This window comes from Apis dorsata, unplaced genomic scaffold, assembly GCF_000469605.1.
Source record: "Apis dorsata unplaced genomic scaffold, Apis dorsata 1.3 scaffold_97, whole genome shotgun sequence".
In the NCBI taxonomy this organism is placed as follows: domain Eukaryota; kingdom Metazoa; phylum Arthropoda; class Insecta; order Hymenoptera; family Apidae; genus Apis; species Apis dorsata.
The window spans coordinates 371,300-386,605 of record NW_006263395.1 but is presented as its reverse complement, the minus strand read 5'-3'; the positions used below and the strand labels follow the sequence as shown (position 1 = coordinate 386,605).

Below are 15,306 nucleotides of genomic sequence, written 5' to 3'. Positions count from 1 at the left end.
AAAAAAATTTTTTTAAATCTTTTACATTTTACGAATATTTCAGCGATTCCAATATTCAACTTTCCTCTTTGAATTTATTCTGAAAAAAAAAATTTCTTAAATCTTTTACATTTTTCGTATAAATTCCATATCATCTGTGATACACCGATTACTCCTCATTAAAATTACGATCTTACGTTTTAACGAGATTCCCTTATCCGTTAAATTGAGCACGATCTTCCGGATCGATGGAATCGATCGTGGATCCATAATACACCGAGGAGAGATAGAGGAGAAAGTCACGAGGAAGAGGAACCAGAAGGCTTGGAGGAACTCTTCACCTAATGGCACTCGTGCCCTCGTGGCGATTGTTAAGGATTTTCCAATTTGGACACGATCCAACCTTCGAGGACCACACTTTGCCGATTAGTCTTCTTGAAGTTTCTTAATCGTTGGCCGGGAAAGCCTGGAGCGAGTCGATCAGGGATTTTGATGAAGTTCACTGGTTTATTACGCATAACATGTCCTGATAGATGGATGATCTTACCTGGATAAAGGTGTAATGTTCTAAGGAACATAGGAACTGACGAGCGGGTAATAGGATACGGCTCGAGGCTGTTGACGACACGAGACTGGGATAATGGGATATCGCTCGAATGCATCTTTCTGTAAAAAAAGAGAGGGGAAAAGAAAAAATAAATAAATTTATCCGAATTACATGATTGATTTTTTTTTTCTTCTAAAAGAAATATTGAATTTCATTATTATTGTACAGTTTGAGAATCTTATCTATATTATTTTATTCGTGAGATAAAAAAGTGTTCTCAGAAGGAATTTTCCTAAAAGAAATTAATATAAGAAGTTAACGTTGTTTTATTGTTACTGAGACGATCGTACAGAGGGATCGAAGGAGAATGGAGGATGAAACAGGAATGGAGAAATTTAAACAAGATTTATTATTTACGTGGTAGTCCATTCACGAAATTGTCTTTGCTCGTACCAACGTGAACATGCTTCCCGATAATCATCGCGAACGGGTTACAGGAAATTCTTACTCCTCGCATTCCGACACGATCTCGCTCTCGATGTTCGAGCAGTCACCGTGACAATACGTTATGTACTCGAGCCTGTTCCACTCGGTTGATACGAAAATGACAATAGCGAAATTTGCTTAAATTATCTTCTTCCGCAGATCGATCCACGTACGTACGTTTTGCATTGCAGTTAGAAAGGATTGTGATTCGAGTAATCGAATATTTCTTTTTTTTTTTTTATCGTAAATTATTAGTTCTTTATAACCTCTTGAGCTCCAAGGGGAAAAATTGGCGATTATTTTTTTTCGATTCTTTTTACATTAAATCTTCTTACATAAAATCTAGATCTCTAAATCGATCGACATTATCATCCAAAGATCAGACGATCGAAGATAGTTATTCTCGCGACGACTTCCGATCACACTTAAACTTTTTTATTAAATCATTCTTTACAACCTCCAAGGGGAAAACTATTTCTTTGCATTAAATTTTCCCAGAATCTAGATTTCTAAATCGATCAACATTATCATTCAGACGAACGAAGATAGTTATTTTCGCGACGATTTCCGATCACACTTAAACCTTTTTATTAAATTATTCTTTATAACCTATAAAGCTCCAACCGAGATATTGGCGATTATTTTTTTTTTCTTTGCGAATTTTTTACATTAAATCTTTCCAGAATCTAGATTTCTAACTCGATTATCCAAACATCAGACGGTCAACGAACGAAGACATTCTCACTTTCTTATAGATTTCCCAACCTTTCAGCAATTCTAAGAACGTAGAAAAATTCACGATTCCAAATTTCCAAAGATCTTGGAATCCTAAGGAAATAAAGATCTCGAGAGAGAGAGAAAAAAAAGAATAAGAAGAAAAAAGGAGCCCAGGAGCTCAGAGAGAGGACAATGGACGAGGAAGAATCGGCGATAGGAAAAAATGGGATGATGCATGGCCGTTCTCGCGGCGACTTCCGAGTCCTCGGGAGGTCCGAGAGCGTTGCACGTACGTCCACGCGCTTCGACCAACAACCTTCCTTCCTCCGGTTGAGCGATAGCATCGTGATGACCCTTGGAGCGGTTGGTCGCCTCCAGAGGCCAGGCTTGACCCATCCTGCTCGTCGTCCAAGGAGCTATCGACGTCTTCGTGATCGCGGCTTTCAGGGCCGACCGAACAGCGAAAGCAAGGAGGAAAGCTGAGAGGGGCGAACAAGGGTTCAACGGCCTCAAACAATAAATATACAATAAATCATAGATCGTGGCAAACCACCAGCTGTATCATTGATGTTGTTTGGGGCTCTCGATGAAAATATGTCCCGTGGAAAATTCATTCGTAGTTCGATCATTCGTTCGAGGGATCGCCATTTTTATTTGCAAATTGAAAAGACGCCATGTTTGAGAGGAAAGATCGGAAGAGCACTCGATTTGAATGTTGCTCGTGTATTATCGGGTGCGATTGAACACCGAGTGAAGCGGAGTGGCATGAATGAGGAAGATGCAGTATGTATACCAATGAACGAAACCTGATCGGCTTGACAAACTATTAGCCGTGGTTTAGGAATTGGTAACGATTGAATTCTATCCGTGTTTTCCCCTTCTTTATTCGGACAAATTCACGTCTATTCAACGTTGGAATCAACGAAATTTCTCGAAACTTTCGATATTTTTCCCGAATTTATTCGTTGGAATTCGGAAGGGAAACATACCTCGCGAGTCGATACTTTGGACAGGAATGAATACCGAAAACGTTAACCGAACAAAGGGACGAAGAAACGTGGAAAAACTCGTAAAGGAAAAGTGGTGGCGGTAATACGGCGACCCGGAGATCATCGACGTCGTCACCGTGGTGGAACCGATACGTGGGCTTGGCCTCTCGCCGCGGGATACCAGCGGCAAATTGCCCGTGCAAAGGGAGAAAATCGAGAAATACTGTATTTCGTGCCGCGCGAGTAATTTTCCCTCGATTTGATAACGCATAACTTGGCCGAGAAAAAAGTAAATTTTCTTTAATGGGCTTTCAGCTTGATGGAGCGGATAGGTGGCAACAATGCGGTATTTCGTATTGCATATTTATTATTTTTTGAGTTTTTTTTTTTGTTCTTCTTCTAGTTTTTGATTATTGCAATTTGAATATCCGTTTGGTGAAGCGGATTTTTCTTTACAACGCGATGAAAATAAATGGGCGATTATATTGAATTTAATTTTGTCGATAACGGGGAATTCGTCATTTCGATTCAGGTTTGGTCGTCGTAGCGTTAAGTGATTTCTCAGAGTTTCGAGTCAGTTCGAAATTACGAAGCGTATTGTATCGTTAGATTTTTTTTTTTTTTATATATCTGAAGATGTATGCATCTTCAATCTTTTGCAATCGGAGTTTGCTTCCCCAAGGGAGGAAAAAAGATTATGATTGATCGTTGCTTTTTCATTCTGATGGAAGCTAATGATCGCTATAAATTGATTGCTTGATGGGGAAGCAATGATATAATGATGAAACGAGAAAAACGAGATGGGCGTGTAACTTTCAAATCCCACGATGTTATCGAGAATCGAAAGTAAATAATAAATATGTATTAACAATTACGTAGAGGCTAGATGTAGAACGATATATTTTTTAGAATTTGTTGTATATTTTTATTAAGGATAAATCAAATTTTGGGTAAATGTCTTGAAAATTTTAATTTTACGATAGCTGGATTTTATTCGATCGTATTCTATCCTATTGATTTTACGAGCCTTTATTCCAATCATCGTTTCAAGTTAAAGATAGGGCTAATGTAACCAAGATTATAGATTATAACCACTCTGAAACCGAAAGTGATGACACGGATAACGATATTATATTTATTATCCTTGCTACGATATCTAGCCAAAATCAAATTTCAATTCGAACTTTCATCTTTTCTATTCTTCAAGAAAATTCTTCCTAAAGATTACTATAATAAATATAATTTATTATAATGAACTGAATACAACGCATTTCAATATCTAACACGATGTATTGAAAATCGAAGGAAAAAAAAAAAAAAGATCGTAAACCGAAAGATTAAAACGCCACAAAATATCTCTTCCAAGAAGTTCATTGGGTGAGAATTTCTTTGGAATATTAGAAAATACAAAATTAAAAAAAAAGGGAAAAATCGCAAGAGAGCTCTAAATTAAAAGATTAAAAAAAGAATTCCCTTAAAAATTCAAAAAGAACTCTTAGGTAGAGTCGAAAAAATATAATTTATTATAGTAGACAACGCATTTCAATATCCAACACGATGTATTGAAAATCGAAGGAAAAAAAAAAAAGATCGTAAATCGAAAGATTAAAATGCCACAAAATATCTCTTCCAAGAAGTTCACTGGGTGAGAATTTCTTCGGATAGAATATTAGAAAATAAAAAAAAAAAAGGAAAAATCGCAAGAGAGCTCTAAATTAAAAAAAAGAATTCCCTTGAAAATTCAAAAAGAACTCTTAGGTAGACTCGAAAAAATATAATTTATTATAGTAGACAACGCATTTTAATATCTAACACGATGTATTGAAAATCGAAGGAAAAAAAAAAAAAAGATCGTAAATCGAAAGATTAAAACGCCACAAAATATCTCTTCCAAGAAGTTCACTAGGTAAGAATTTTTTCGGGTAGAATATTAAAAAATAAAAAAAAAAAAAAAGGAAAAGTCGCAAGAGAGCTCTAAATTAAAAGATTAAAAAAAGAATTCCCTTAAAAATTGAAAAAGAACTCTTAGATAGACTCGAAAAAATTGGATGTTTCCAAAAAAAGAAATCAATCGCGCGCGGGAGACTGAACGATTCGATTATTCTGGATGCAAAAATGCAGAAAATCGGGATATCGTGGACGTTTATCCGGACGAGTGGCGAACGAAACGACGCACGGCACCGTCCTGATCTAAATTGAATAGGCATTTTGTGATGTAGTGTGCGACATTACCTACCCTGAAGGGAACCGCCCACGATAAGCTTGGCTGAGTTCCCGGAGGTACGTTCCAACGGTTTCACGTCTCCATTTACCTTCCCTTCCCTTCCCTTCCGGACGTTTACGCGTTCGTGTACGCACTAACTTGTACGATTGGCATGTTTACCAGCCTGCAAATATAATTTTATCGCGCACGGGAAATGCTGTTTATTACGTTTGATTCCTTCTCCTTCTCGTAAGTAAGGAAACCCAACTTAACTTACAAATTACACCTTGTTCTTACCTCATTCGTGAACTAATTGCACGGAATTTTCATTTTTTTCCCTCTCCTTTATTATATTATCTCGACCCGCCAATATCGATATATCCTTTCCCACGTAGAAATTCTTTATCGATAATTTTAACCGGCCACGTCATCCACCACGTGTACTGGGAAAACAGATATCTAAGCGATCATAATTAAATTACAGCAGAAATATGTCCAGAAAAAGGAAAGGAACGAGGTAACTTACTTGTTACTCAAGCTTGACCAGCCTCGCCCATCCCTCCAAGCGAAATAAATCAATTAATCGTCATTAAGAGCCATCCGACAGATAGGCTACGAATCGGTCATGGACGGAGAAACGGTGATTAACGACGATCTGTCGTCGTTTTGCCCGATTTCGTATCCGATTACGAGGCAAACAGGCCGCCGCCTTCCGATATCCTCTTCTATACCTTCCGCAAATCCCTTCCCTTCTTTTTTCCCCTCTTTCTCAAACCACGTCTCTCTCTTTCTCTCTCTCTCCCTTTCTCTTTCCATCCGTCGATCGACCGTCAAAGAGGAGAGGCTTTGATCGATCGATATCATCCTCGAGGCTCTCGTCCGTTCCTTCTTTAACGTGAATCGAACCGACGCGTGTTCCAGCATGGAAATTCAGCTTTGCACGAGGCATCGTGGCGAGGTTACAGCAGAACCGTGGCAGCCCTGGCCAAGGCTCTGGGGACCCAACGTGCACCCTTGCACGCGAGGAATCTCGCTGGATTCGCGCCGCTCCACCTCGCCTGCCAAAATGGACACAACCAAAGCTGCCGCGAGCTCCTGCTGGCCGGTTGCAATCCCGACCTTCAAAACAACGTGAGTAATAGGCCAACTTTCGTTCCTTCCTTTCTTTCTTCCCCCTCCTTTCCCCCCTCTTTCTTTTTCTTTTGTTTCTCGGTTTCCTCTTTCGCGCAACTCCCCCTTTCGAACCTTTTATTTTAACCGCCGTTATAAATACGATCGCCTCGGTCGACAGTCGACTTTTATTACGCCTCGTTTCGCGTTTCTAACGTTAAGTCGAGATGAAGGTGAAAGACTCGGAAAATATTCCTGAATTTTCAGTACGGGGATACGCCGCTGCACACGTCTGCGAGGTACGGGCACGCAGGTGTTACGAGGATCTTGATCTCCGCCCTTTGCCGCGTGTCCGATCAAAACAAGGTAAGATTTTAAAATACAATTTTAAATCCTTAATTTAAAACCTTCTCGAATATCGATATCTCCGCAAAAACGATCCATCGAGCTAAATAAAAAAGATTTCTCCGCGATGTATCGTTCTCCTGTCTTCGTTGATTTAGAAAAAAGATCCTTAATTTAAAACCTCCTCGAATATCAATATCTCCTAATCCAACTAAAAAAGATTTCCCCATATTCTCGTATATTGATTTAGAAAAAAAGCAATAGATTCTTAATTTAAAATCTCCTCGAATATCAATAATTCTTCTAATTTAAGTAAGTAAAAAAGATTTCCTTGCATCATTCTTGTATCTCCATTGATTTAGAAAAGTAATAAAAAAACAATAGATTCCTAATTTAAAACCTCCTCGAAAATCAATCCTAATCTAAGTAAAAAAAGGTTTCGTCGCATCATTTTCCTATCTCCATTGATTTAGAAAAAAACAATAGATTCCAAATTTAAAATCTCCTCGAATATCAATAATTCTTCTAATCTAAATAAGTAAAAAAGATTTTCTCGTGATGCATCGTTCTCGTATCTCTATTGATTTAGAAAAGTAATAAAAAAACAATAGATTCCTAATTTAAAACCTCCTCGAAAATCAATCCTAATCTAAGTAAAAAAAGGTTTCGTCGCATCATTCTCGTATCTCCATTGATTTAGAAAAATAATAGATTCCTAATTTAAAACCTCCTCGAAAATCAATCCTAATCTAAGTAAAAAAAGATTTCGTCGCATTATTCTCGTATCTCCATTGATTTAGAAAAATAATAGATTCCTAATTTAAAACCTCCTCGAAAATCAATCCTAATCTAAGTAAAAAAAGGTTTCGTCGCATCATTCTCGTATCTCCATTGATTTAGAAAAATAATAGATTCCTAATTTAAAACCTCCTCGAATATCAATACCTCCTAATCTAAAAAAGCTTTCCTCGCGATGCATCGTTCACGTATCTCCATTGATTTAGAAAAATAATAGATTCCTAATTTAAAACCTCCTCGAATATCAATACCTCCTAATCTAAAAAAGCTTTCCTCGCGATGCATCGTTCACGTATCTCCATTGATTTAGAAAAATAATAGATTCCTAATTTAAAACCTCCTCGAATATCAATACCTCCTAATCTAAAAAAGCTTTCCTCGCGATGCATCGTTCACGTATCTCCATTGATTTAGAAAAATAATAGATTCCTAATTTAAAACCTCCTCGAATATCAATACCTCCTAATCTAAGTAGAAAAGCTTTCCTCGCGATGCATCTCTGTTGTAAAAAAATCCGTAAGAAAAAAAAAAGATGAATGGAGTTAAATGTTATTCCGAATGTGTGGCAGAACGGCGACACGGCGTTGCACATCGCGGCGGCGATGGGGCGTCGAAAGTTGACGAGGATCCTGCTGGAGGCGGGCTGCGACCGTAGCCTGAGGAACAAGCAGGGAGAGACCGCGAAGGACATAGCGAGGCGCAAGAACCTCGCCGAGATATTGGAGATAATCGGTAAAGCGCGAAGCAAGAGCAGGGGCCGGAGCAAGAGTCGCGAGGAGGAGGCGACGCCGGCGACTCTGGCCGACAAGGTCGACGGGAAGAGCGGGAGCAAGAACGAGAAGAAGCGAGAGAAGACCGGTAGTGGGACCAGCGGGAGCAGGGACAGTTGCGGGAAGAAGGAGAAAAAGAAGCACAAATCGTCGAGTAAGCAGAACAAGGTCCACTTCGAGAAGGCCGTGATGGGTAGACAGTGGTCCCCTTACGGATGCCATTACTATCCCGATCCGGAAGCGTTCCCCCAACCTCGGTTGGACTCGTTGCCGCCGGATCCGTTGGGCCGCGGGGAACAATATTACTTGGACTTGGCGGGAAACATCAGAAAGGGGCCCGTGGGGGTGGGGTACACGTGCTACTGCGCCCCCTTCTTCAGGCACATGGAGGCCAAGCTGGAGAGGGACAAGGCGGAGCTGAAGGCGCACATAGATCAGGCCCACGAAAGGTTGGATTTGAAGGTGGCCAATCTGGAGAGGAGGACGAGGGGGCAGATATCGGAGTTGACGAGATGCGTGGCGGCGGAGAGGTCGAGGTGCGACGAGAGGCACATGCATCTTCAGCAGCGTCTTTCGAGGGGCGGGAAGGGGAGGCACAGCGAGAGGCCGGCCAAGACGTCGTCGGCGTTCGCCAACGATCAACAATTCCCACCTGCTCGGGCGAGGTCGCTCGAGGATCTTCTCGACGACAGACCCCACGATAGAAGCTTCGAGATCCCGGGAGAGACGTCGATTCATCGTGGCAGCTTGGACGATCTTGATATTCCCGCTATACCGAGGCTGAGCAAGTCGATGAGGGATCTTCCCTCCGGCTCTGGCGTCTCGAGGTCAACGCTTAGGGTACTCGACGCGCCTGCCAGATTAAACGAAACGTTCGACGGGGTGATCAAGCAGGATCGAAGCTCGCCGCTAGGCGCCGCCTCCTCGCCCTCCATTGGATCCAGGCAACAGGTCCATCAGCAACGCGTGAGTGTGTAATCGGTCCTCCTTCTCCTCCTCCTCCTCCTCCTCCTCTTTCTTTTTCTTCTTATTCTTCTTTCTTTCTCTTTGTTAGTTACGCTAAGCGTTCATGAGAGGTGTTGATTAAGCTGCGAGACTCTAATGACACGTTACGAAGAACGATGCAGGGAACGGTTAGTCGTGTTTAAAAGCAGCAGATCGGATCGATCCCTCTGGTTACTTACTTACTTGCTACGTCTGCTCCGGGTTTTAATCAAGCGGTATTATAGAGACGAAGATAATTGTTTTATCTCTATTCTCTCTCTTCTTCTTTTTTTTTTTATCCCTCTTGAATTATCGAGTCGGAGTAGTTACAGACTTGAGGGTTTATGAACCAGATCGAGAGATAAAATGGTAATGGAAAATTGATCATAGGAGAGTCAACAAGATGATCTTGTCCAGCAGTTTGAACAACACCGAGAACGTAATGTGAAAATATTCGAAACGTTATACGTAGATTATTAGGCGTAATTTGATTTGAAAGTGAGAAAAATGGCGATTGTCGAAATTGTCGCAGGATCTATCGTCTCGAGATCATGGCATAAATTCGTGCCAGGACGAGAGCAACGCGGCGAGGAAGAACGAGGATACCTCGAACGAGTGGAAATCTTCGGGACGACGAAGCGTTCATGAGATGATTAAGCGATTTCAACAAGTACCTGGCATGCACAACGGTTGGAGGGGGCCGCGTTCTGGAAGCAGCGAACCCACCAGTCCGGAGCACAGTCAGTGTTCTCAAAATCAAAGGGTCCAACCGCAGGGTGGTGTAGGAAATACTTGGCGTGGCGAAGGTGAGAATCTATCTTATACGCTTATTTTATTTCTCGAATCGATAGAAAGAGATCTGGAAAAAAATTTTTATATTAATAAAATGGAGCGATCTTTTTTTCTTTTCATTTTTTTTTTTTTTTTTTGTTAAATCGATTGACAAAAATTATATTGAAACGTAGGGAATGACAGCGAAAGCAGCGAAGGAGATGACGAGCAACCAGAAGCATTGAGCGGAGGGATCTCTGGAAAAGGAGTGATATCGGAGCACGTGCATTACGACAGCATCGCCAGAATGCCATATAGGTCCCGTAATGCGGTTTATAGCCCAACGCCGCCTTTGCATGACGCGCACAATGATTCCGGATATAGCACTCGCATGTATGGTTCCAGCAAAGGTGCTTCACCTTCGTTATCAGGTAAGAATACCTTTTATATCGTTTCTTTGTTTCTATTCTTATTCTTTGATCATTTTTGTGGAATAAAAATGCATTTTTTTTTTTTTTTTTTTTTAGGTCAATTAGAATGCGATGTAATTCTTCCGACTAATCCAAAAGCATTTCCCAGTGGAGAACAATTGGCAGCACTCTTGGAACAGCCGAGAAATCACGATCTTACGGTCTACGAACGCGGTGCCGACAACTGTGTTATTAATATTGGAACAGCGAGTCTCGTTTAACACGTACGCGTAATACACTATAATACGTTGTTTGGAAACAAATTCTTACACACTTCCAAAGACATCGATATTTTATATATAAATTAAATACTCTACTCAGGTGTTAATGTAATTCTTTTTAAAAATGATATGTATAAAATTTAAGATTCTCTTGTACAAAATGATTCTCGTTTCAAAGAATAAAACGTTGTCGTTTTGTAAATAACTTGTAGGTATATGTATGTTAAATATTGTAAGATTTTTAGTGTATTCGAATCTCTTTTTTTAGACGATCACGATCGTATTTATTGTCACGAGAAATTTTATTGATGAAATTCTAAAAAGATAAAAAGAAAATAAAAGTATTAAAAGAGAAATGGAGTAGATTAAGTATAGATAATTCTTTTTTAATCGGTATTATAACGCTCTGATCAGATGATTAATATCATCTTCGTAACAGGAAAAATTACTTACCTATAAATTGCCATGTACTGTCAACGATAGATCGAATTATATCTATTTATTATCTAAATGCTTCGTTTTTTATTCACAATATTATTGTATTATTAGTAAATACGTCGATTTAATTTTGTATCATTGTAATTTAAATTTTACGTGTCTCGTTCCAAAACTGAATGTACTATGCAACGATAAGCGTGATTAAATAACAAATGAAATCTTCGAAAATCATATTTTATTTTTATTTACAACGCAGATGAAGATGCATATTCTGTTATCGATGAATGATATAGAGGTTTACCCATTAATGTATGGGAATTAGCGTTTTCAATTTTTACGACAACGTAATCACCAATTTTTATTGGTTTCTCGTCACGTGAATGTTTTCCAATAGGTATGGACATGGAAGGAATTATTACTCGTGTATTACCATCATTTTTTGTTTGAAAAGAATCGTGCGATCGTTTACTGAGCTAAAATTAATTACATATTTTATTAATATAATTCTAACGTTAATTAAGTAGAAGTAAATTGTCTTACCTTTTCTACAAGTACAAGTTGTGATTGTCCAATTTGTAATTTATTCAATTTTTCCGCCTCGGTTCTATATATTGAAATCATTCTTTCGAGCCGATTTTGTTTCACATTCGGTGGTACGTCATCTTGATAACGACGATGCGCAGTCGTTTTCTAAAATTAATAATAAAAATACTTTCGATTCTTAAAATATCATATAACATATGAATTTTTTAAAATAAATATTACCTCTCGCATACTGTAAGAAAACAAAAAAGCTTTGTTATATTTTATTAATTCTATCAATGATAATGTATCTTGAAATTCCTCCTCCGTTTCTCCGCAAAATCCAGTAATAAAATCACTGGAAAGATAAATATTTGGGATAATTTGACGTATGTGATGCACTAAATCTATATACGCTTCTCGTGTATATCCTCTCCTCATTTTTTCCAAAATCCTGGAATTACCACTTTGCGCGGGTAAATGAATTTCTTTACAAATGTTCGGCCTCTCCGCTATTAATTGTAAAACTTCATCTGGGAAATCTTTGGGATGCGGCGATGTGAATCTAACATAAATTTAAACGAAAGATGTAATTATAATTATTTCCAAACATCTAAATCCCTTAGTACCTGATTCTCATCTCCGGATTAATACGAGAAACTTCATCCAGCAAATCACAGAATCGACGTCCTCCCTTCTTATTTTTATAGACTGTTTTAAAACCTTTTGCTAAATGTGTTTCCATATTATTAGTATAAAATTTTGATTGAGACATATCTCTGTAACTATTTACATTTTGCCCCAAAAGTACTACTTCTTTTACACCATCGTCCGATAAAGATTGAATTTCTTTGACTATACTTTCAATTGGTCTTGATCTTTCTCTTCCTCTTGTAAATGGTACAATACAATAAGTACACATATTATCACAACCGCGCATTATTGTGCTAAAAAAATAGAAAAATTTTGAAACAATTATTGCGAATGACAATTATTTATGAATTACAATAACACAAAAAATAATAAATTACACAAATGCACTGGTAGAATTTGGATTCAATCTCACTGGTGTAATATCTGCATATGTTTCATCAAATGATAGAAGAACATTTATAGCAGTTTCATTATCTGGTACAGATAATAATCGTGGCAAATCTTTATAACTATCTGGTCCGGCTATCACATCAACAAGTTTTCCTCTTTCTAATATTTTATCTTTTAATCGTTCTGCCATACATCCTATCGTAATATGAATAACATTATTGCAAGATACATATATTTCATAATAAATTATATATCCATAAATTTACAATCATACCTAACAAACCAATTTTTATAGGATTTTTTTTCTTTTTTTTCCTTATGTGACTTAAATCAGTTAACTTATTCCATATTTTTTGCTCTGCATTATCTCTAATAGAACATGTAATAAATAGAATTATATTAGCTTCTTTTATATTTTCCACTTTTTTGTAACCATGAGATTTCAGAATAGACCAGATTACTTCTGTATCATTTACATTCATTTGACAACCATGAACTTCAAAATATACTAATAAAAAAAATTAATAATATAAATCAAACTTATAAATATACTTTTTTTTGATGTTAAACTCCTAATTATTTTATTCATTATTGTTTTTTTTACTTACCTTTTTGATCAGAGCCATTAATATTTTGTATATAAGGAATATTTGGTACACTAATAGAATCAATGGGAATTTCACTTTTAGATAAAAAATCTTTGAGCGATGGACCAGTTTTTGTTAAATCTCTAAAGCGGTCCAAGTCATTAGTTTTTCTTTCAACTTCTTTAATAGTTTCCGATCGAATAACAGTTGCATGCAGTGTTTGACATTGTTGAAAATTGTGACATATTATACTGTTATATTGAATGATGTTTTCCAAAAACCATTTATTTAATGTTATATTACAAATTTTGGAAAGTCTACTTAATTTTGGTGAACATAACATAGCACTGTTCATATTTATAAATAGGTTATGTAATGGGTTATGAAAATCTTACAGAAAATTAATTATAGCATATTCTATCACGCAATTAATTTAAACGTTGATTATAAAAACAAAAATAATCAATTTTTATTTATAAAACTTTTATCACACTGAATTATAATCTCAATTAATAAATAAATTTGATTTAAATTAGAAGACATGTTAGAACTTCAGTGATTCTCAATTAAAATTTTTATTTACATTTATTTCCAAAAATAAGAATCTGAACGCAGTGACATCTCTTGAGATTTTGAATAACTTTGTATAGCTTTCTATCTTATTACTTGAAATACCTACAACTACAAACCTGAATTCCTACAAGAATTTTAAATTAGAGTTATCACAATAAATCACAATAAAAACTAAAAATCTCTGTTTCTATTTTTATAAATTTAAAAATAATGGAATTTTATCATTATCGTAAAAAAATTTTCTAAGTACCTGTATATAAATTATAAATTATAAATTATAATCATTATAATCGCACTCGCAGCCAATTAGCTCATATTATTTCTTATATAACATATAATTACATCACTGATATTAACTTTACAACGATACACTTATATATTATATATGAAATAATAATGATTGCCCGGGTCTCACCTCGTGGAGGTTGCCGCGTATTGGAGACCCACCCTAGCCACGGTCCCATCCACCCTCCTTTACGCAAAAATTTATTCAAATAAATTATTTTAAATAAAATTCTTCTTTTGATGCATAGTTGCAAAACGTTCAAACTATTAATCGTTATGCAACAAAAGAAGCAACAAAAGAAGCCGTAGAAAAAAAACCGGCGCGGAAGACTAAATCTGAAAATTAGAAATTCTTTTTAATAATTAAAAGCGTAAAAAAAAAGAAAAAAAAAATAAGCAAAATAAGCAAAATAAGCAAAAATAAGCAACCCATAAAGCTCTACACCATTATCTACTTATGTACATTATTTTATCTACTTAATTATGCATGCACTTAATTCTAAAATGTATTTTATTTAATCAATTTTTTTCTTATAGTATAATCTTCAGCTCCTGAAACAAAATAATATAATATTAATACAAATAATACAAATAAATACATTTCAAATATTCTACCTATTCTAAAAGCTAAGAGGATTAACAACATCACAATTTTCATGATACGATATAAACCATATGTGATCAGAGAAAATGCAAATGAAGATGTATAGACAATACCAACGATGATTAATGAACGACGTCACATAGGTGTCAAGTATTAAGGATGTAGAGTGAAAAAGTTTAGGGATGGCAAGCGATCCATGATCACGTTGCCTTGAAAGATAGGAAGTTTCCAGAAACTTTGAAACGAAATAGGAAAGGCAAAGATGCCTTTTAATAAGAGGAAGAATAGAACATTAAACACATTATTTATAAATCCTATCTATCAAAAGAAAAAGAAAAGAAAAGCTAAACGTTTCTTTGATCCTAATATAAAAATTGGAAGATGTATCTAATGATAAAGAAAGAGATTTTCTATTTCATTCTATCGAATCCTGAAACAAATTATAAAATAGAATTAGTAAAACTCAATAACATTAATTTTTTGCAGGTGATGAAGTCAAATGATACACATAATTAAATTTCTTCTATTTCTTTTCTTCAGTTCATACCTGTAACAAACTTAATTACTGGATTAATAATTAAAAAATAATTTATATTAAAAAAAAATGAAAAATTTAATACCAAAAAAAATTAATAAAATATTGTTAAGTAATTCATAATCTTAAATGAAAGACATTTGCCAGTAAAAAAGAAATATATTTTTTTAATAGCATTTTTAATAACAAACGCTTTTAATAAAGGGATGCTGAAAAGAGAAAGACAAATAGCCAGAAGGGCTATTCTAAATATCCACTCAATGTAAACCCGAACAAACCGTGAGTGGAACATTTTTTCTCATTTCGCAACACTAATCTACTAAATTCT

General features: G+C 36.3%; 2 protein-coding genes across 9 annotated transcripts in view; one reads left to right on the top strand and one right to left on the bottom strand.

Moving 5' to 3' along the window:
* LOC102670613 (ankyrin repeat domain-containing protein 6) overlaps positions 1-11,051 on the top strand; it is a 126,679-nt gene extending 115,628 nt beyond the window's left edge. For 6 of the 8 annotated variants that reach the window (XM_006611962.2, XM_031508679.1, XM_006611963.2 and 3 more), the window contains 6 exons: positions 5,843-6,052; positions 6,299-6,397; positions 7,744-8,910; positions 9,455-9,734; positions 9,894-10,130; positions 10,227-11,051. In XM_006611962.2, coding sequence (XP_006612025.1) covers positions 5,843-6,052; positions 6,299-6,397; positions 7,744-8,910; positions 9,455-9,734; positions 9,894-10,130; positions 10,227-10,390 — 2,157 coding nt within the window. In that variant the 3' untranslated portion in view covers positions 10,391-11,051. The remainder of the gene's footprint in view (positions 1-5,842; positions 6,053-6,298; positions 6,398-7,743; positions 8,911-9,454; positions 9,735-9,893; positions 10,131-10,226) is intronic. The other 2 variants (XM_006611966.1, XM_006611960.1) reach the window with 1 other exon arrangement.
* LOC102671403 (CDK5RAP1-like protein) lies at positions 11,047-13,578 on the bottom strand. Its single transcript, XM_006611967.1, has 7 exons — positions 13,003-13,578; positions 12,669-12,902; positions 12,382-12,589; positions 11,980-12,297; positions 11,594-11,915; positions 11,369-11,518; positions 11,047-11,301 (listed from the first exon to the last, which is right to left on the bottom strand). The coding sequence occupies exons 1-7, from the start codon at positions 13,334-13,336 to the stop codon at positions 11,074-11,076; spliced, it is 1,794 nt and encodes a 597-aa protein (XP_006612030.1). The 5' UTR covers positions 13,337-13,578; the 3' UTR covers positions 11,047-11,073.
* Between the last annotated feature and the right edge of the window lie 1,728 nt (positions 13,579-15,306).